This window comes from Colossoma macropomum, unplaced genomic scaffold (assembly GCF_904425465.1).
Source record: "Colossoma macropomum unplaced genomic scaffold, Colossoma_macropomum, whole genome shotgun sequence".
NCBI classification, from domain to species: Eukaryota; Metazoa; Chordata; class Actinopteri; order Characiformes; family Serrasalmidae; genus Colossoma; species Colossoma macropomum.
Genome location: NW_023494789.1, coordinates 51,446,070 through 51,469,807, shown reverse-complemented (window position 1 = coordinate 51,469,807; position 23,738 = coordinate 51,446,070). Strand labels below are relative to the sequence as shown.

Here is a 23,738-nt window from a genome sequence, read left to right as displayed (position 1 = left end):
TTAGTTTTCTATATTTCTACATAAATAAATGACCAAGTCGAATATTTTTGTTTCATTTTTAAAATTTGGTTCTCTTTATCTACTTTTAGGACTTGTGAAAATCAGAAATATAGAAAATTCTAAAAGGTTCACAAACTTTCATGCAAAATGTCTGCATAATTAAATGGTTATGCTGCAAAAAATGTTACATTGAATTTAGCCATTATATCTAATATTTTTCATGTTGAGGTTGTTGTAAGCTTATTATAGGTTTTGCACTCATTTTCGGACATTTTTAAAGTAATTGTATGTTTTACATTAATTTAACACATAGGTTTATCTATATTAACTATATTGGCAGAAAATTTTGCTTGTTTTAAGAAATCTGCCTGAATAAAGCAAAATTATCTGACCTTTTTGCTCAATAAAATGACTTAAAATTAGTAAAAAGTGTCCTGTGACACGTTAAGTCTCATCATTAACTTTCAACAATCTCAACTTGAGAAATATTACACATTTACACTAGATTTAAGATCATTTCAATTGCCAAATGCCATTTTTTGCAGTGTAATAGTCGTTCAGAAACGTTCAGTTCTAGAGAAACTTACTGAGTCAGAACTGTTCACAGTGGTGGTGATAGGAACCAGACGTCCACCTCTAAAAGCTCCCTCACAGAAAGTTATGGTTATGAATTCACTGCCTGATGACTGAGACTCTGTTTTATGATAGTTTCAAGACTTACATTTACAGATTTATCACTATTTCACCTTCAGCAAAATTACATGGTAACACTCAGAAGTAGGTTCACTGGTGGTACCAACCTGCAAACAAACAACAACAAAAAGATATCTTAGAAAAGTTAAAACGTCTGAAAGTCAGTCCAAACATCCGAACATCCAAAGTCAGTATATGTAATATTTCTCATTTCTTAAGATTGTTGTATGAATATTGTAGCATATTCAATCATATCTCCAAATCAAATCACATCTCCAAAATCTCCAAAATGGTAACTTTACAGGAGAAGGAAAAAACACACTTTACTTTTAATGCAAATCAATGGAAGCAGAATTTTTTCCAAGTCATTTTGGGTCATTTATTTTGGTCCATTCATCATGAAATTTACATACAATATAAAGGACGACAGGCATTTTCAAATTATGTCAAAAATGCAAAACATCAAAAATGGAGATACAAGGTTTTGTTCCGACAGCAGTGAAATATTTGTTGAGATTTTATATAAAGACACTTATTATAAGACAAAATCAGGTTTAGAGCAAAATCTTGCATAGATGTGACCAACAACAGCTCGTTAGTAAAGCACAGCAACTTGTGCATAAGCTGTGTGTCCTTTCATAGCAATAAACGCTACAATATTACAAGACAGTTTAACTTGTTTATAGCCATTTTGCCTTGTTTTAAGTGGTTTCGAAACCGTCTTGTTGGCAGAAGATTTTGCTTGTTGAAAGAAGAAAAAACAATTAAAAACAAGTGAAACCTTCTAGAAATAAGTTAAATTATCAACAGGCTTACAAACACATCAGAATGAGAAATATTAGACATATCAAACAGATTTAAGATCATTTGCGGAGATGAACTTTTAACAGTGCAGAGTTTCACGTCTGAAGCTCATTTGGATTTTCTCCATAGGAACTGCTGAGCATCTCACTGAGCTGGATCTAATGTGTTTATGTGAAGTGAAGCTCTGCAGGCTGTTAGATCTCCTACAGCAGAGTTCATGCACCACCTCTGCAGTGGCCTTTTCCATATATACCACTGTCCTTAGATACCAAGCAGAAAACATTACATTAGCATTTGACTTTGCAAATGCGTTTCTGTACTGGTGTCGAGAGACAGTGGGTGTCTCCATTAATTGAGACCATCTGCACTGCAAAAACATGGTATATTTTCAAGTAATATTATCTTAAATCTAGTCAATAAATCCAATATTTCTCCTGTTGAGATTGTTATAAGCTTAATTTAAGATTATTAGTTTTATTTCCAAACATTTTTTAGTTGCTTTAAGTGATTTTATTTTATTTTATAAAGGCAGATAACTGTGCTTGTTGTAAGAAATGTGCTTGAATCCAGAAAAATTATCTACCACGATAGTGAGATCGTTTTACTTGATAAAATTACATAAAACAAGTAAAAAAAATGTCTAGAAATAAGACACATAATCTTATATGTGCACACCCACCTCAAAATGGGGAATATTATATATATCGACTAGATTTAAGATCATTTCACTTGACAAGGCACAAATTTTTGCAGTGTAGGTTTTATTATTGTGTCTATCTACTGCACTTTATTCCACTGTGCCTCGGTTACATTGTTCCTCTGGAAGCAACCGGTTCGTAGAAATGCAGGTGTGTTGGCGTCATCAGGGCGGCTCATGTCAGCAGTTGGAAAATGAGAACCACATAAGAAACACATAAACGAATGTGTCTAATAGGCAATGCAGTCTGCCATGAAGCTCCAACAGTGGTTTTAAGGTCTGATTGTGAACCTTAAATAAGTTTTTCCAGGTGAAAAGTTCATATTTGTACCTTTTCATAACCGAATGTTTTAAACAGAACAGTAAAATAAAAGCCTGGAGACGAGACGGGGTGTGTGGAGTCAGTACAGCTTAGAACATATCATTTCAGTGGATTATGGTTCAGTTATGTTCCCTGACTAAAGGTACTGAGATGGAGCCTTGAGGGTTTCACCCCAGTGACAGGAGGGGAACTGACCCAGTGACAGTTTAGAACCTTTATTTCTGAGAGTGTATAAATATGAAAAACCTAAACAAATGATTGATTACAGTGTCATATGCGCACAACAGATGACAGAATAAAGAACGTTGTCTTTGTTATTACTCATTTTAAATGGCTATTCAAACTTATTGTCGTTTGTCTTGCAGCTCCGGCTGCTTCTAGTACTTTTAGTACTCAGATAAAAGGCGGTTTATTCCGGTTTTATTGATATTCAATAATAATTCAGCTTCTAGTTACCTCAGATGGAGGCATCAGACTCGGCTGGTCTCAACAACAATTTCCACCTTACCCTGAGACCGAGTCCCAGTGAGGTCAAGACCAGTCTCGAGACTAAGACTGGACTTGAGTACTACAGTCAAATTAAGTGGTGCATCCACCAAGATATTTTATCCAATCAACATCAAGGAGGGTGTGGTCTTTACTGATATATAACAGTATAACATCACTGGTGGAGCTGTTTGTAATGGCACGAGTAAAAGCAAATGGGTAATACTTTATTTTGAGTGGTCCTTAATAGATCATTTATAAACTCTTAACAGACTATCAGTAACACATCAACAACATATCAGTGAAGTATCAGTAGTGAAGCATCTGAATACACTGAAGTAAATATCTTGGAGATGTTCTGTTGATACATTACTTACATTCAGTAGATGTATTGTCAGTGGTTGGGCCTAAGCCTAAACCTAATCCTAACCCTAACCTTAACCTTAACCTCAACCCAAAACCTAATCCTAACCCCTGTATGTATTTGACATGTTACTGAGAGTCCGTTGAGTGTTTGTGCCACTCAGAATAAAGTGTCATCCGCAAATGTACTAATTCATGTCCAAAACCGAGGAACCGAGAAAGATGTTGAGAGGGTGACGCCCCTTTTGACCCCCCCCCCCCGACCTGCACTCTCTCAGCTTCTCTGTCTCTCTGTTTCTCTCTGTCTTCTATTTGTCCCGAAGCCGAATAGCACCATGGCCTGTTAGCCTCCCGTATCTTAATGCACAAACACTCACACAAATCTTCCTCCTCCATGTTCATCCTCCACCATCACTTTCAGGCTTGAACGAGAGCCAGATGTGCTGTTTCACTTCTTTGTGTTGATTTATTGTTTGCTAGTCGTTTTTAATAGCCGCTAAGGGTTCCACGGCCTGATTGGATAAGACAGCATATGCACCATTTTTAACAATATAGCGCTGCAGTAAAACCCCAGATTTACTGATCCAGGCCTAGACGCAGTAATGGCCCACATAAAGCACTAATGGGCTAATTTTCTGAACACTGATGCAAAGAAAACTCCACATAAAAACGTCCACTTCAGCCAGCAGTAAAGGAAATGTGATCGGGACCAGTTAGAATGACCTCATTTGCATAACGCTAACTGGGCTCGTTCATTATTAGCAATGTTAGCAGTGTTAGCGGTGAAGTATTCCCCGAAGCGCATGCTGTTTTACAGGCTAGGCTAAGTCAGTGTCCAGAGAAGAAGCAGCTCTAAAACATGTTTGAAAGAATGCTGTAGTAAGTCTTAGCACCCCCGAGTCTTCTCCATTGTCCTCTTACCTGTCTTTGTTTGATTTTGCCGATCACTAATCAATGCGTTTGTTCTTTTTTGGGGCTGTTTCTTTTTTCTTTTCTGTCCCACTGCTTTGTCTTGATGCTTCAGAAGAAATGCGTATTCCTACTCTTACTATCTGTAAGTAGCATGTTGCTAAAACTAGCTTTGTCAGTGATTGTTCCCCATTTTTGTTGACTTTATATGCTTCCCTCAAATCCCACGCTGCAAAAAAATGGTGTCTTGTCAAGTGAAATTATCTTAAATGTAGTCAATATATCCAATATTTCTCGTTTTGAGATAATTGTGCACTTATTATAAGATTATCTAGCTTATTTCTAGACATGTTTTCACTTGTTTTAGGTCATTTTGTCAAGTAAAATGATCTCACTATAGTGCCAGATAATTTTACTTAATAAAATTACTGAAAACAAGTAAAAACATGTCTAGAAATTAGTTAAATACTCGTAAATTACGCTTAACAACCTCAACAGGAGAAATATTAGATTTATTTACTACATTTAAGATAATTTTACTTGGCACGATACCGTTTTTTGCAGTGCACTGAGACATGTTAATGATCTTCCACTTATCTCTGATTGCTAAGATACTCTATTCTAATTTCAATTTAGAAATATAGTCACCAATGAGAGCTCAGGAAGATTTCCAGCAGGCTCAGGTTCAATAAAAGCAAAGTAAAACACACTGCAGGCACTGAACGTTACATTAGGTCTGAGACTTAATCTGTGTTTGTAAAATTAATTACACGTTTAAAAATACAGCCTTGCTAATTTAACATGCGGTAGGTATTGCTAAACTTTGCCATGGCGGAAAAAAGCGTCAGCACAGCAGCAGTTTCAGAGGAGGTATAGTCTCTTGGGGCCAGACGTGATCTCGTAACAAGAACACTATTTTCAGATAAATGTAGGGCTTAAATGATTTGCACATCATTGCATTCTGTTTTTATTTACATTTTGTAGGTTGTGTTATAGGTTCTAGATTTAAGGCAGACACATTACATATTAAAATATTTTATAAATGGATAATTATTTGGAGAAACAAAGTGGTGAATACAAACGTACAATAAATGTCAATGTAAGTTTTTTGTGTTTAGGCAGGAAAAAACGTATAGAACCCAGTAAAACCTGTTTAATAACCCAGATTTCTTTTATAGGTAATAAACAAGTAAATACTACATAAGACTCACAATTTTAACCTATATAACTACCTGCTACTTGTAGGTATGTCCAGTTTACTGGCATTAGTGCAAGTTTGTTTGTACCACCTTATTTCTTTAAATAGTTATCTTTTTCGGCTCAATATCAATATCTAGAACCTGTTGGGCAGTTAAGTGCAGTTTAGCTCAGCTGTCTTGGATCTTACCATCACATTTCCCAAAATAATTATGTAATACTTTGGAGTACCTCACAGTGACCTGGTTAATACTTGGAAATATCTATTTTTTTAGTTTTATGCAATTAATTTGTGGAAACTTGGATATTTTTTCTATAGAACACATAAGATCAGCTTTGCGTTTCCATGGCTGTGTGTTTATTGATTGGTTGTTGTCATCTTTAGCTGACAGTGTTTACTGTTTGTCACTTTGCATGCCTTAATTAGTAGTTATTAGCTAAGACATTACTAACAGATGAGTGATACAACCCAATTTAGGATAGTTTGACACAAAGCAATGTTAGCTAAAGACTTAAGGCCTAAAAACTTATGCAAAACTGGTGCAATCCAGACTAGAACTGTGTCTCCAGTCAGTGGATCACCTCCTTCCATGTTCATACATCTCAGTTTTTGTTTTTAACACTCCCATTACTAGCAAGCACAGCAGAAAGCCTTCAGCCCACGAGCTACGCTAATGCTAACATCTTCGAAACTCTAATGGTAGAAACGAGACCAAGCTAATCGAGCTCTGAGCCTCGAGTTCTGAATTCTCCACGGCGTTCCAGGAGTTGCTTGACCGCATAACTCCTCACTACACCCCAAATCCCTTTTGGATCTCAAACTTCCTAAAACTGTGCCGTTTTCCGTTTAATCTATGCAATCTGTGCTCGGCTATTACTCCTGCCTGAGGACTGTACAGCCTCAGACAGTTGGATACGTTTGAGTGTAGCCCCAGGATGTTTGCCTCGTATGTTACAGGATTTAAGAGCGTCAGCTGCTCTGTTTTTTTCCTGCTCTTTGCGTCTGCTGGTGTTGAAATATAGATGAAAGTCAGAATCGGCCGGTCTCTCATCAGAGAGGCCTGCGGGCCGGCTCGCCACAACAGCCAGAAATAATGCAGTTCGGTGCTCTGATGTTCCAGGCAGCATATTATGCTGTTTCCTAGTGCATGACAGGTTCTATCCATACCATACTGTCCAAAAGTCAAAAGAGTTTCTTCTGTAATGAAGGGTATTAATGAGGCCTTTGCTGCGGGTAACAGCCTCTACTCTTCTGGAAAGGCTTCTAGATGTTGGAACATTGCTGTGAGGATTTGATTGTGCATTAGTGAGGTCAGGTACTGATGTTGGATGGTCCGTTCTGGATCAATAATCATCCCAAAGGTATTGGATGGAGCTCCATCACTCCAGAGAACACAGTTCCACTGCTCCACAGCCCAGTGCTGGGGGGCTTTATACCCCTCTAGCCCATGCTTGGCATTGGGCATGGTGACCTTAGGATCATGTGGAGCTGCTCCATTAAAATGGAAATTCCACTCATTTTTCCAATTTTATGCTCAATTAAATCATCAAAGTGTAAAAAAAAAAACAACAGTTTTTTGGTACAGATGTCTTTACAGTGGTGGTGATAGGAACCAGGGGTCGCCATGACTACAACACAAATATAGACATTTTATTTACTATCCAGAACCACCAGTGAACCTACACGAGTCTTCTGAGTTTATATGGGATGTTGATGGAAAAATCTGAAATAATTTGATGAAAGTCGAGTTGATGTTGATTAATTGTCCGACGAGCCCTGGATCTCATTTCTAGCCTTCAGGAAACCAGAGATACAGTTCAGTATCTGATCTATGAAGCACTGTAGATCAGAGGGTGTGAGTGGTGCAGAGTGGGAGCAGAGAGGGCAGCGGAGCAGCATGATTTTGGTCAGAGTGCAGAACGTTTCTTCAGAAAATCGGCGCGTCAGTGTTCTCTCCTCCTCAAAAATTGCTCCACATTAGCCACCTTTACATGCAGCCTAATAATCAGTTAATAATCCGACTAACAGCTCAATCGGAATAGAATACGTCCATATAAACGCCATTCGGTATACAGTTTCTATCTGACTGATCGAGGTGGGTAATCCTGTTAATAATCCATTAAATAGAAGAATAATATCCGTGTAAACGCCTGTATCCAATTACATTCCCTATCGGAAAGTTTAAGTCCGTTCTGATCATGTTCGTCACGTCATAGTGAGAGTTTATACCGTTCAACATGGCGGAGCAGAAACTGGTCTGCAGAGGAGACGAAGTTTATGCTCTGATCTTTAAAAGACGGCGGTGGGACGGACGTCCAGCTTATGTGTCTCAGAACACGACGTCTTCCTCTCGGCCTTCTTTAATAAGGACATGTGAAGGACGTTTTCCTGAGACTGACATCATTTTAAAGCAATTAAAAACACAAGCACTGCTCACTGCTGCTCGTCTCACTCTGACTGGACTCCTGTGATGCTCGTTCTCATGGTAACGTCTACACTAAGCGGTACTTTTAAGTGGTAATTTTGGATCGGATTACTTGTAGTGAGCATGTAAATGAAGATTTTCATCAGATTGTTGAGTAGAGTGAGAATAAACACCTCAGTCTTAATCTGTATTCGGAATGTATTCAATCAGATTGGCAAAAATCTTTGCATGTAAACACAGACGCTGACTGCCTCTGCATGATGAGAGATGTGGCAGCATGACTGCTAGAGCTCACGCACAACAGCAACAAAGCACTACAGATATCGCACACAGTTTGTCTTGTGATTGGGCCGTCACTTCAAGCCTAAACCTTCTGAAAAAAATCCTGTGTAGCACAGAATGTTTAACTAATTTTTCATTTCATAATCATAATTTCTACAATTCCTGAAATGAAGTGTGTGTTGTCATGTCGATACGTTCAGGGCATAAAATAAAGATCATAAGAATCATAGGATCATATGGAGCGGGAGTGGACACAAAGCGGAGTGTATTCTCTGATGTGTGAGTGAAGGAGTGAAAAATAGAAAACCTGGTGTGGAGCGGGAACGGAGTGATTACAGAAACACTTTGAGTGAGGACAGGAAACGTCTGCGACTCCACTCGTGCTCTGCTGTAGATCGGCGTAGAAATGTAAAAATGAAGCCAAACTCCATAGGTCAGCAGATCGTGACCTGCCCTTTCCAACGAGCCCTGGATTGCATTGCTAGCCTTCAGGGAACCAGAGATACAGACCCCTAAATCACCAGCCTCCTTATCTGCTGGGCTTCTCTGAGGCGTCCTTGTTGTTAGTGTCATAATCACGTGATCAGCGACTCGTTGACTTCAAGATTAAAGCGTCGTCACTGAGCAGTGAAGTCGACTCGTCTGTGCAGCCCTTACTGTGTATGAGTGTAGACGATGTGTGTCACCCAGCCAGTGTGTTTATTTTTACACCATACACAGGTTATTTCAGTGCATTATTTTTGTTGATTTTTTAAAGTTTATTGCCTCTAAAAGTCGTGTTTACTCAACTGGATTTAATTTCTCCGTTCTGAGCCGTCAGTTTGGTGATGCCTCATATAAAGCAGATGACATTCAGACTCAGACGTGTTCATCTCGCTCCACTGGGAGGCTGCAGATAAACTTAATGTAATTAAGATTTACGTCGCCAGCGCGCCTTTATTAAAGACGATACTGCAAATGAGCCAGATTCCTCATCTTGCACACAGATATTAGAGTTTCTTTTTTTCTTTGGGACCGTATGCTGTTATCCCTCATTCTCTCCATCAGAGATGGAGTGTGTTTGTGTGTGTGAGAGAGAGAGGGAGAGAGAGAGAGAGCAGAGCCGTACAGAGTGACAGAGTAACACTTTATTTTAAGCAACACACACTGGGTGTTTATTAAGGGCTTGTTATTTGTTCAATAAATCCCAAATTAGACACAAACACTTTATTCACTCTGCATCAAGCATTATTCTTTATAACCTTCATTAGTGTTGAACTGGAGATTTGTGAAAAACACAGAATTGCTAGAGGTTGTAATAACACAAATAAGCACTTTATTAAGATTTCAAATTATTGAGCGTGATGTGATCACCTGAATTTGCATCTTATTAGCGTGTAATAACAATATTTTATACTTGAAAGTTCTATATAGCATCAAGTGACTTCTCAAGCTTAATATATTAGCTTATTAGGTCAGTAAATGCAAATATTTCAAGATTTGTGTCATATTCTAAAGAGGAGTGGGTTCTGCTTTCTTTTACAGTCCCTTAAGTAAGTGTGTGTGTGTATATACACAGTACACACACACACACACACACGCTTCTTATTATTCATTGACTGCTGTGTATTACATATGATAGTGTGTGTGTGTGTGTATATATATATATATACCATATGACTTTATCATATGTATTATACACTTTTAAGATTAACCTCTCCATAGTTCTTCAGATTGATGGAGAATGTGTTGTATATGGTTCTCTGTAGAACCTTTTTGCCATTTTGAACATGGTTCTATACAGCACTTGTAAGCATTCTTCTATTGTTGCAAGCTTGAAATTGTAACAATAGCAAAACCCTTTTATATGAGTTTACTGAACAAATAACAAGTGTAATAAAGCCTCAATAAGCATTGTTTAAAATGCAGTGATAACTGTGACAGAATTAATCCTGATTGTTTCAAGAAACCCGTGCCACAAAGTTGGGGCAGGTGCTCCGGTTGAGTTTCAGATGAGTTGCAAGACGTTAAACTGATTACAAATCAGGTGAAACTTAGTTCCATGTAGGTTTGAAGCAGCTAAAGTTGAGTGTTTCAGCGTGTGTGACCAGCCTGAAGGTGAGAGGATGGATCATGTTGATTGGCACTGCTGTGATGTTCACCAATCACTGTTCACTGATCATTTTTTTCACGACACACTCGTTATTTTCCGCCGGTCTGATCGACCTTTAGCTAATACGAGTCTGATATCTTCATTAACGAACACGCCACGAGTTTCACGCATGAATGAAGGATGAAAGCAACCAAGCGGAGACTTTATTCTGCTCTGAGAAAGGACCTCTCTCTCTCTCTCTCTCTCTTTCTCTCTTTCTCTTTCTCTCTCTCTCTCTTTCTCTCTCTCTCTCTCTCTTTCTCTCTCTCTCTCTCTCTCTCTCTCTCTCTCTCTTTCTCTCTCTTTCTCTCTCTTTCTCTCTCTCTCTCTTTCTCTCTCTCTCTCTCTCCTCTCTCTCTCTCTCTCTCTTTCTCTCTTTCTCTCTCTTTCTCTCTCTCTCTCTCTCTCTCTCTCTCTCTCTCTCCCTTTCTCTCTCTCTCTCTCCCTTTCTCTCTTTCTCTCTTTCTCTCTCTCTCTCTCTCTCTCTCTCTCTCTCTCTCTTCCTTTGTGGGGATATGGAGGGTAGGGGGTCAGTAGAGTGGGGGTATGGAGGGTATGGGTCAGTAGAGTGGGGGTATGGAGGGTGGGGGTCAGTAGAGTGGGAGTATGGAGAGTAGGGGTCAGTAGAGTGGGAGTATGGAGAGTAGGGGTCAGTAGAGTGGGAGTATGGAGAGTAGGGGTCAGTAGAGTCGAGGTATGGAGCGTGGAGATCAGTAGAGTGGGGGTATGGAGGGTAGGGGTCAGTAGAGTGGGGGTTTGGAGGGTGGGGGTCAGTAGAGTGAGGGTATTGAGGGTAGGAGGTCAGTAGAGTGGGGTATGGAGGGTGGGGGTCAGTAGAGTGGGGTATGGAGGGTAGGGGTCAGTAGAGTGGGGGTATGGAGGGTGGAGATCAGTAGAGTGAGAGTATGGAGGGTGGGGGTCAGTAGAGTGGGGGTATGGAGGGTGGGGGTCAGTAGAGTGGGAGTACGGAGGGTGGGGGTCAGTAGAGTGGGGGCACGGAGGGTGGGGGTCAGTAGAGTGGGGGTATGGAGGGTGGGGGTCAGTAGAGTGGGAGTACGGAGGGTGGGGGTCAGTAGAGTGGGGGCACGGAGGATGGGGGTCAGTAGAGTGGGGTTATGGAGGGTAGGGGTCAGTAGAGTGGGGGTATGAAGGGTAGGGGTCAGTAGTATGGAGGGTAGGGGTCAGTAGAGTGGGGGTATGGAGGGTGGGGGTCAGTAGAGTGGGGTATGGAGAGTAGGGGTCAGTAGAGTGGGGGTATGAAGGGTAGGGGTCAGTAGAGTGAGGGTATTGAGGGTGGAGATCAGTAGAGTGGGGGTATTGAGGGTAGGGGTCAGTAGTATGGAGGGTAGGGGTCAGTAGAGTGGGGATATGGAGGGTAGGGGCTCAGTAGAGTGGGGTTATGGAGGGTAGGGGTCAGTAGAGTGGGGATATTGAGGGTGGAGATCAGTAGAGTGGGGGTATGGAGGGTAGGTGTCAGTAGTATGGAGGGTAGGGGTCAGTAGAGTGAGAGTATTGAGGGTGGAGATCAGTAGAGTGAGGGTATGGAGGGTGGGGGTCAGTAGAGTGGGGGTATGGAGGGTAGGGGTGTCACTGTCTCTTAGGCGGTGACATGTTATTACATATTTAGCAACGAGGGGGGCGCTGTGTGCCCCTCTCCTAAAGGGATTCATAATTGCTCTAAAAAAATGGGATTAATTGGGTTGAATTTTTTTTGGGGTAAATTTCGTGTGTTGGTCTGAATTTTCCATAGTTTTTTATTCTCTCTCTTTTCTGCATTCTCTGTCTCTCTCTCTCTCCCCCTCTGTCTCTCTCTTTCACTTGCCACCTTTCTTTCTTGCTCGCTACCTTCCCCCCCCCCTCTCTGTAATTAGCAGTAGGTGTGATTAGAGCCGGTGTGTGATGGTCGGTCTGTCCGAGCCGCTGCAGTGTAACCTCGTATTAATGAAGTGCTGCTTTGACATTCATTAAATTGGGATTATCTCTACTTCATTAGCGCTGGCGATATGCGGCGAATTTGTCACTCAAAACGAGGTCCATTACTGCACACTGAGTGGATCTTATCACGGAGAGGTGCTGTAGCAAAAAAGGTTCCAGTGACATTGCGGTTCTGAGGAGCGCTGCAAGCTGATTGGTTAGAGAGTTAAGACTGTCCATTATTATGTATATTAAACCCGGTTCTATCTTTATCTTTACAGGAGGAATCAATTTAGAACATTTGTATGAATGAATGTAAGGCCAGGTCACAGATTACTGTGTACTGAGTAATGACCACTGGGTAGTGATTAGAACCAAAATACAGGCCTTTTACTATCCAGAACCACCAGTGAACCTACATGTGTTTCCTGAGTTTTATCTGGAATGTTGATGATGGAAAATAGTGGAAAATCTGAAATAAGTTTTCTTTGACTCACACCAGAATTTAAAATACATTTTTAGTCCATAATCTTCACAAAACCATCATAAAACAGTGTCTCAGACATCAGGCAGTGAATTCATAACCATTTATGGTTTCTGTGAGGGAGCTTTTAGAGGTGGACGTCTGGTTCCTATCACCACCACTGTGAACAATTCTGACTCAGTTTCTCTAGAACAGAGCGTTTCACACCAAACCACTCTGAATGACTTCGTTTACATCTTAGCAAGTTAATCATGCAGAAATTTTGAAAGATTGGTGGAATTCCCCTTTAAAGTCTTTGTACTGAAGGGTCAGATTGTCTTTAGTCTGATCTCTTCCAGTGAAGCTCGTGTTCAGACGACGCTCGGACAGATTTGATCTGCTTATCAGAGGCTTTTGCACAAACTTGTGGAGTTCATGCAGCTCCAGTGCACACTGTAATTAAAGCAGCAGAGGGACACCCCACCAAATATTAAGAAATGTAAAAATTGTATGTCACATTTTATATATATATATATATATATATATGTTTGCTTATGTATTGTTCTCTTGTTTCTTTCTCCTCTCTCTCTCACTTTTTTATATTCTATATTTCTTTATCTTTTCTTTATCTTTCTCCTCTCCCATGTTTTATTTATTTCTTGTTCTTCTTTCTTTTTCTTTTTTCTTTCTGTCCCTCTCTCATTTTCACCATTCCCCCCTCTCTCTCTCTCTCTCTCTCTCTCTCTCTCTCTCTGTATATGCACATGCATTTCTCTCTTCTTTCTTTCTCTCTATCTCTCTTTCGTTGTAGAAATTTGCTAAAATCGGTGAAGTTATCCTTTAAACCTTCTCAAGTACACTTATGTGCACGAAATCATTCTCAGCATCAGCACTTTATAGGCAACATATCCAGACGGCACCTGATTTTGGGGTTTAAAGAGGAGCCGTCTCACTTATTACTGCTTTATGAGTGATGTTTATTCCCCCTGTTGACCGTCACCTGCACTGACCCACAGTAATATGTTCACTTACAAACTCAGACAGAAACATCGCCAGTCTGAAAGGCTGCTCTGCTTTCAGAGGAGAGCAGGACAGTAATATTATAATATTATTTCCAAAGTGCCTCCTCTCGCCAGGCCAAGGAGAGCTTAAGAAGATGAAGTCTTATTTTCTCGGTTGCTGTTTGTGCCGTGAGTGTGGAGAGGATGTGGCGAGGTCACTGAAGGGATCTGCTGAAGTGAGAGCAAACTTATTTTATTGGAATGACTGATGTTAATACCAGCAGTGAAGAGAGTCTGTAATAAACACTGACACTGCCTCGGGCCTTTAAACCTGGAGGATGAGCTTATCACTGATAAGAGGAACATTTAGAGCAACTCCAATAATATTAAGTTAATATAGAACAGGTGAAACTCAGAGACAACAATTTAATTATTTAATTTCCAGTCGAATCAGCCATTAAGTATCAATGTATTATTTTTTCAGCAGAAAACATAGGTCTGATAGAAAACATTTAAATATGATATCAGTGTGTCCACTCTACATTTATTACTGATACTATTATTATCCAACAGTATATTATTATTCTTGGTTCATGTTCAGTTATATTCAATTATTATTGAATGACAATTGATGACAATTGTTTTCTCATAGGAATGAATGGGGTGCAAAAGTTTGTGCAAATCATTTATGTCATGTTGATACAAGTCCATTAGGAACACCCTGTTGACTCAATCGAAGTCAATCGTAACTGCTGTGAATAGTGGATCATAAAACGGTTTGTGGGAATTGAATCCTGAGATTACGAGCTTTCTAACGGTGCACTGCACCACTGACTGTGTTTACATGCACTTAATAATCCGATAACTGCACAAACTCAGATTTTGTCAGTAATCTGATCAACATGTTTACATGTACTTGAGTAATCAGATAACGGGAAAACTCCAAGTCTACATGAATCAGACAATAATCAGATTTCTGATTTGCAACCAGCCAGTAAACTCACAGAATAAGACGTGACGTAAACATAATGTAAAAAATTCATACAGCGGCTTTTTTTAAAACATCGCGCCACTTGAAAATATGACATCTAGAAGATGAAGAATATTTAAATCCTTTGTTTCGTGTTTGGTTTCAGCGCCGCTCTAACAGTGTTATGCTGTGTCTCGCAACATCCACCATCTGATCTCGCTCATGCGCAGACTGAGAGATCTGAAAGAAATCAGAATGAGTTTACATGCACTGAGAAATCTGATTACTGAGCTGAAATCCAGCCTCTTTATCGGATTTCTTAATCGGATTTCTAGATCAGAGTATGGTGATTATTTGACCATTTGAATAATCAGATAACTGCAGAAATCCGATTATGATCTGATTATCAAGTGCATGTAAACACATTCACTGTATTGCTGGACAGTTTGATGCATAAAAATGATGGTTAAAAAACAGAAGTGCACTGTTTGATGGAAAAGGTCAAATTAAAGCGATATACAGACTGAACATATGTATGAAATGTTTCTACACGAACAAACAGGACATGCTTGCGCTTTGTTCCACCTGGCAAAGTTGGACATTTAAAATCAGAGTGATGTTCCTCTTACACATGAGAAATACTTCTGGCTTATTTAATAATACATCACTGCAGATTTTACAACCAAACATTCATTAATATCCAGTTTGTCCCAGGATCACTGCAAAAAATGAAATCTTAACAAGAGAAATCATCTTAAATCTAGTCTGAATTTGTGATGTTCCTCATTCTGAGATGGTTGTATGAACACTGTAAGATTATAAAATTTATTTCTAGATGTTTTTCAGTTATTTGAAGTAATTTTATCATTATCGTATCATAATTTTGCTGGTTTCAAGCACATTTCTTAAAATAAGTCAGATTATCTGCCACTATAGTGAGAGAATTTTACTTAATAAAATTACTCAAAATGTAAAAATGTCTAGAAATAAGTTAAATAATCTTATAAGGTTACAACAATCTTAAAATTAGGGATGCTAGATATTTAGCCTAGATTTAAGACAGTTTTACAGTAAACCATTATTTTGCAGTGATCAGCAAGTGGACAAAAAGAAAACATTTACAAAGATCCTGCTTCTTTTTCTCCAGCTGTTAACCCTGTTGTCGTTGTGTTTGGCTTGTTTATGTCTGTGTTTATGTTTGTTGTGCTTTGTTACTTTAGAAATGCATGCTGTGTTTTTATACTACTGTCTGTATTCATCTGTTAACCTCACAGAGGCGTGTTTACTTACTCACATTGCCATGACTGATCTCAGCAGCAAACTTTAATTCCAAACTGAAGTGTAGCTCATTTTTCAGCACTTCGTTTGAGATCACCACTCAGTCAAACGTCCGTCAGCACGGCCTTATTTTAGCATCTGTTATACAGTAGTCAGATTTATTACTCGACTTTGCCTGCAGAGTTTCAGCATGTTGATTGATCTGTGTTGTGATCAGACTGGACTCGGCCAAAACGTACAGCGAAGTTTGGTCTGGCCATGATGTTAATGGAAAAAAAACATTGTTATAGAAATCTTCTTACCTCTACAGACCCTGACAAGCTTGGATGAGTAAACCGGCATGAAATCAATCTAAAATATACACTATCTGTCCAAAAGTCTGGAGACTCCAGAGTTTCCTCTGAAATGAAGGGAGTTAATTAATGGGGCCTTTGTTGCAGTAACAGCCTCTACTCTTCTGGGAAGGCTTTACACTGGATGCACTGCAAAAGATGGTTTATTGGCAAGTAAAATGGTCTTGAATTTAGTCTAAATTTCTAATATTCCTAATTATATTGTTGTTAGCTTATAATAAGATGATTTAACTTATTTCTAGACATTTTTGCTTGTTTAAAGTCATTTTAATAAGTAAAATTATCTCACTATATTTGCAGATAATTCTGCTTATTTTAGGAAATATGCTCGAAAATTATCTGCCAGTACAGTGAGATAATTTTATTTAATAAAATTACTTTAAACAAGCAAAAATGTCTACAAATAAGTTTTACAATCTTATAATATTTGTACAACCGTCTCAAAATGAGAAATATTAGGTATTTGGATTAGATTTAAGATCATTTCTGTTGTTGATAATTTTTGCAGTAAGCTAATAGATGCCTGCGCCAGCTAGCACTGTGATGGGGTGATGGGGGGTGGTGCATCCTACCCACCCAGAGAGAGTGAGGCCACTTGCGATCTCCTGATAATAGGGCTGACAGTTAGATGGTTGCGCCACTCAGGAGCCCTGCTGTGAGGATTTGATTGTGTTCAGCATCCACAAGAGCATTAGTGAGGTTAGGTTTGGGGGTGAGCAACATGGCAAATATTAGCTCCGCTCACTCCCACTGACGTTATAAGGAGTGTTTCAGCCAGGACTGTTTTTTTGAATGAGAAGCAATAAAGAGCAGCCAATAAGAACAGAGCTCATTTACATATCGCTACTGTTGGAATAAAACCTTTTATCTCCAAAATGGTAACTTTACAGGAGAAGGAAAAAACATACTTTAATTTTAATGTAAGCCAATGGAACCAGACGTTTTTCCTAGTCATTTTGGGTCGTTTCTTATGGTCCATTCATCATTTTGACTTTTTTTTTTAATTGAGATTGCACTTTTTTATTATTAAGCCTCAAAAAAACGAAACATTGTGATATCACTGCTGTCGGAACAAAACCTTTTGTCTCTATTTTTGTCGTTTTTGCTCTTTACAGGCATTTTCAAATCATGTCTAAAACTGAAAAAATGGAGATATGACACATTGTTCCAACAACAGCGACATCACAATGTTTCGTTTTTCTGAGGCTTAATAATAAAAAAGGTCCACTATCTCAATTAAAAAAATACTGTCATCATCTATAAGTACAGTGATGTTTATTCAGTGTTTGCCCGTTAAGCAGGACACTTACACTCTCTATGTAATGAAACATGAGTTTGGTTAGAGTTCTTTAAGTGCTGACGATATCCATGATAAGCCCCGAGAAGCGTATTTCAACAACTGATCACAATAACGATAAAAAATTGTCATACAGCTCACCCCTACACCTAGAAAAGATGGTTCCTGAAGGGTTCTTTAGTAAAGAAAAACCTTTTGCATGCTTAAATGGTTTTCATGGTGAAAGCATTCTTCAGAGAATGTACTGTAGAGGGTTCTATATAGAATCTTTCTGGAAAAGGTTCTATATTGCATCAAAAAGGGTTTTTCTATTTTTACAAGCCTGACATGGTGCAATAGAAGAACATTTTTCAAAAAGGTTCTATTTATAACCATCTACATTACATTCTCCATCAATCTAAAGAACCATTTCACCATGCAAAGAACCCTTTAATCATGGAAAGGGTTCTTTGAGTGTACATAGTTCTATATAGAACTACTTTCTTTACTAAAGAGCCCTTGCAGAACCATCTTTTTAAGGATGTAGGTCAGGTACTGATGTTAGAACATTGCTGTGAGGATTTGATTGAGCATTAGTGAGGTCAGGTACTGATGTTGGATGGTCAGTTCTGGATCAATAATCATCCCAAAGGTACTGGATGGAGCTCCATCACTCCAGAGAACATAGTTCCACTGCTTCACATGTGCAGCTGCTCCAGAGCGTCCCCTTCTATCGGTCAGTGCTTTTCTATGGAGATTATACTGAGACACTTTTGGACAGATAGTGAACATTAATGGTTCTCCAGTCTTTTTAGACACTCGTGTACTCTCTGTTCTCTGTGTTGTGGACTGGATGTGTGAACTTCTTCTCTTGTGGGTGATTTTTGAAGGAAACTGGCTAAGAAACAGAAGGAGACCGCCAGCAGCAGCACTCAGAGAGAGATGGGGCCGGTCGGCACGGCGGACAAAAGCACCGGCAAAGTCAGCACCCTGCACAAGGACGACCCTTTCTCCACCAGTAACCAGGACCTCAACGGATTCGGTAACGTTGTTTCTGACACCTGTTTTTTAAAATGTTTTATCTCTCTGTGGTCTGAGGTCATTTTCTCAATTTGTGCACATCTTTCTAAACTCTCCTTTAAAGTCTCTTCATATAAACATGATCCTCATATGTTTCATATCTAAATGCTCTGTTATCTTCATCACTACTTTCCAAAACCGCTGCAGCAGCTTCAGCAGCTGTAAACTCTCTGCACGCCATTTCACACGAGTCTCCAATGTGGACTGAATGAAGAATGAAGGGTTTCTGGCGTGATGGTCAGTGCTTAGTGATTTCCTGAGTGTCCATCGGTCAGTTTCACACAGAACGTAGACAGACACACCAATCCACCAGTTCCACACGGTGAGAGGCAGATGACGTGTATCTCAGCCCCTCTTCATAGGCTCATAACTCCGGATGTGAGTCTCGTATGATCTCGTGATAAGATGGAATGGAAAGGGCGACTCTACAGATTCAGGAAGTGTTTGAACTGGATTTCTGAGCTGGATCATCACAAATATACAGACACAGATACAGATACAGAGAATTTGATGAGTTTGTGGACCCCAGAGGGTTAACACATTAGCATGTTTTCTTAGTTGGTTTACACCAAAAGGAAATAGAAAAGAAATCTGTCTGATCATGTTAGCCTCCTTTGCTAGAACATTGTAGCCTCCCAACCGTGTTGATACCAAAATAGCCTGTTTTTTAGCTGCTTAATGCTCATACATGGACTATAAGGACTTTATGGACATTTGAAAATATGGTGCAACAAACTGTTTTGAAAAAAGAAAAAAAGCCAGGAAAATTCAGGCTTTCCAAGAAACGGCTGCTTTAATGCGCCTCCTCCACTCAGATCTAATGATCTCGCCTCTGCCACCTCTTCAGAGGTCAGGTAATAGCTTCAGGCCTCCGAATGCAGTGACCTGTCGGAGAGCCGGAGTGCTCCGCTCTGTTTTAACAGCCCGTTCGTCCCACCGCCGTTATAAATGCCTCGAACGAACGCCACTCTCATCAGCCTCGGCCTCCGAGAGGGGTCAGCCACCTGTAATTTTTTACCCTCTCCTCTCTTTTCTGAGATTCGCATTACTGTCCTTTTCTCCGTCTGTCCGTCTCCACCGCGTTCGCCTTCGTATTGACCGTTTCAGAGAGCCGCTTTTTGCCCAAACAAAACGGAAGCACTCTACGTATCAAGAGGCCGTTCGCATCGACTTCTTTCCAAGGACTGGGTGAAGAAAAGGAGCGCGAGTGGCATTTAGGCTGGCCGGTGGGTTTTTTGCTCCCCTCTTTTCTCTGTCTTAAGTGCCGCTGGCCTGCTGCGCACGGGGCTGTAATTAGGAAGGGTCTTTCTGAGTCTCTTTCTGCACAAAATGTCACCGTGGCCTTTGTGAATGGACTCATTTGAATGGGGCTGGTCAGTCCGAGAAAAGAGAGCGAGCCTGAAAGAGCGAGATGCAGAGAGAGAAAAGGGCGACATGATAATACTCAATAATCACATTATGTGAATTTTTGGGTTTACCACAGTGATTAGGCAGCAGTTGTTTGTTTATTTGTGCGGTTTTATTTATTTATTTCCCACTGTAGAATGGCTTTCTTCTGGGTGGCACTGTGTTCAGTGCCGTCTCCGTTAATGGCCTGAGATTTGACGCTGCTGCAGAGAACATGCTGCTAAAACGCTGTAGCTCATCACTGGACCAGGACTGCGCAGTGCACCTTCAGCACTTCCTTAGGAAGGAACATCAGCAGAATGTGGAGTTTAACACAGAATCAGCCATACACAAACCAAACACTGCCAGCTTCGCTTTCTATACACAGCCTCACTGCAAAAAAGTATATATTTGTGAGTAAAATCACTGCAAATCTAGTCAAAATATCTAATAGAACTAAGTTTGAGATTGGTAATAAGACTAATCAACTTATTTCTAGCTTTCTAGACTACTTCTAGACTTGTTTTCAGTATTTTTATCCAGCAAAAGTTTCTTATGCCTTTGATACTGTACACTGAAAATATGGTATCTATTCAAGTAAAATCATCTTAAATCTAGTCGATCTGTCTAATATTTCCCATTTTGAGATGGTTGTGCACTTATTGTAAGATAATCTTGCTTACTTCTATACAATTTTTACTTGTTTTGAGTAATTTTATTAAACAAAATTATTTCTAAAAACAAGTAAAATTATCTGCCAATATAGTGAGATTATTTTACTTAATAAATTACTTAAAAGAAGTAAAAATGTCTAGAAATAAGTGAAATTATGTTAAATTAAGCTTACAGCAGTTACAACATGAGCAATATAAGATTTATTGACTGTGTTTAATATAATTTTACTGGACAATATACCATTTTTGCGGTGTACTTTTGCTTGTTTGCACTGTTTCTTAAAACAAGTAAAATGATCTGCCCTAATGCGACACTGTTATAAGACAAAATTACTTAAATCAGGTGGAAAAAAGTAGAAATAAGTTGAGAAATACTATAATATTCTTACAACAGTCTCAAAATGAGTAATATTAGATATTTACACTATATATAAGATGACTTCACTCACTAAATAACATTTTTTCTGTGTTTTAGTAAAGCATTTCTCAGTCTGTGTTGCACTCTTAAATGGGTTTTTTGAAGCAACGCAATAAAAGAACCGCTTTAAAGGGGAATTCCATGGATTTTTCAAAATCTCTGTATGATTTAGTCATTGATAAGTACATAAAGTCATTCAGAGTGGTTTGGTGTGAAGTGGTTCAGATGTCTTTACAGTGGTGATAGGAACCAGGGGTCGCCATGACTACAACACAAATATAGACATTTTATTTACTATCCAGAACCACCAGTGAACCTACACGAGTCTTCTGAGTTTATATGGAATGTTGATGATGGAAAATAGTGGAAAATCTGAAATCATAAGTTTTCTTTGGGGACTATTTTGCCTCACAGCGCCCTGCATGTATCCCTCCACCATAAACGGATTAGGAAAATGTATATTTTAAGCCAGTCTTTACCTCGAAACCTTAGTAGGCAGTGAATTCATAACCATTTCATGTAGTAACTTTCTGTGAGGGAGCTTTTAGAGGTGGTCGTCTGGTTCCTATCACCACCACTGTGAACAGCTTTACTCAGTAAGTTTCTCTATAACAGAGCGTTTCACACCAAACCACTCTGAACCACTCTGTTTATATCTTAGTCATTTAATTATGCAGAAATTGAAAAAATCAGTGGAATTTCCCTTTTAAGTTCTTTAAAGTGAGTTATTCAGTGAGTGAGCAGTGGAAACCGCAGATTTTCAGAGTTTAATGCTAAGTATGTGCACAGCCCACCAGTCTGACTTATCAGCCACGGCATTTTCATGTTTTGTAAGCGTGTCGTGGTTTGAGATGTGCTGGAACTTCTGTCAGATACAGATTTATGCCTGATTGTTGCGCAGAACCCGCAACTTCAGCACTGGAAGGCTATTACCATCTAAATGAACACAGAGACACCTGCAGCGAGATCGTTCTCTGTTTCAACACTCACACACTCTCAGATGAACCCGGCCGACCCGCTGATTGGAGCTTTTGCTGCGGAAGCAGTTTTTGTTTAACAGATAGCGGAGAGCCGCACGCTTTAGCATTAGCATATACCATCCCACGTCAGACGCGGAGGGTCGCGCAGGGAGAGGTCCTGTGTAGATTGTGCTGTTGGTCATTAAAATGTAAAGTACCCCAGATCCAGTGCTGCAGAAGCAGAGGGCGAGCGCGTCTCAGTGGAGAGCAGGACACGACGACGGCTCTGCACACGTCAATAAGAGCCAGGTTTAGTTTCCTTATGAGTCAGTGTGTTTTGACTCTGTGGGTCGTGCTTGGTGCTTCGGCTGATTCACAGTCTTGCAGATACCGAGGGTTTGTGTGAGCTGTGTGTCAGATAAACACTGGTGGAGGAACATTTGCGTGTGCTGAAAATATTCGTCAACAATCAAATACAGTTTTCGGTGCTTAAAATCAGTGAATCATGTGGAATTAGCTGACTGAAATAGCCTAGAAGTGCATCATTATAAGTGTGAATCAGTTTTAGCTGTGGGTGGGCAAAATGGCAAAAAACATCACGATACAGTTTCATGATACACGATACTGTTTGTATCAGAATATTTAATATTTTGGAGGTTTGTGAGGTTGAAACTGACAAAATGCACCAGCAAATAACCAGTAAAAAGATAATGGCATAATAAGCTGACATAACAAACAAGGTTTATATGGTTTTTAGTGCCTTTGGTTAAAATCATTTCACCCTGAGTGACCCTATCCCTTAATTATGTTTATTTTATTGAAATAAATTTGGATTGGATAATTTTCTCTACCATAACAATCATTACTCTACCCAAACTGTACCAAATGTGTCAGTAGTGACTGTTTCTGTGACAATTTTAGCTCATTTTGAGCTCAGAAACTCAGCCAGAACATGACCAGCAAACACAGCTTTAAACAGCTGTTCACACAGAAAATCATCATATTTTTCATTAAAACACTAAAAAGTTCTGAACTGCAGAAAATATGACGATTCTTAATGTTCCACACTGATTTTCAGACACATTTACTTCAAAACAATGGGATCTGACTGCTCACCATGTGGCCATGAGGGACAGGGATGCAGCCTCACTTCCTGCGCTAAAGTGCAGGGGCGTGGCTAAAACCAGGCTCCGCCCACAGACTGAAACTCTTTTGTGATTTGTTAGTGACATGAAAACGTGGGCCACTGTTTTTTGTTTTTTTGTTTGTTTTTTTTTTATATCTTATCTGACGATAAATCTAAATCTTTCAACTTTAAAAGAAATCAAAAATATCTTTTAAAACAACACAAAAAATATATATATTATTTTTACAAGTCTAAATTTAGAGGTTAGGGTTCGGGACAGACACCTTCTAATAGAAAGTAGCCTATAAGTGATGATTTTGTATATATTTAGTTTATTACTATCTCTAGTAAGGCCTTGGGTTTGACTAGTTCAGAACACAATCATGCAAATATCTGAGATCTGAATACCTCATTTTTATTTATTTTTTTTTTCTGTGTGAGCTGAGTTCAGCTGACCCAGTAGAATAATCCATATGCAGTCAGTGGTTTAACTCCTCTATGATTGTAGCCTGTCATTCTCATTATACACC

General features: G+C 39.4%; 1 protein-coding gene across 1 annotated transcript in view; it reads left to right on the top strand.

The window, feature by feature from the left end:
• The window catches only part of ptprt (protein tyrosine phosphatase receptor type T), a 464,808-nt gene that overhangs the window by 326,759 nt on the left and 114,311 nt on the right, over nucleotides 1-23,738 (top strand). Inside the window, exons 15-16 of the mRNA XM_036571590.1 lie at nucleotides 4,390-4,419; nucleotides 18,456-18,607. Of these exons, the coding sequence (XP_036427483.1) occupies nucleotides 4,390-4,419; nucleotides 18,456-18,607 (182 nt within the window). The remainder of the gene's footprint in view (nucleotides 1-4,389; nucleotides 4,420-18,455; nucleotides 18,608-23,738) is intronic.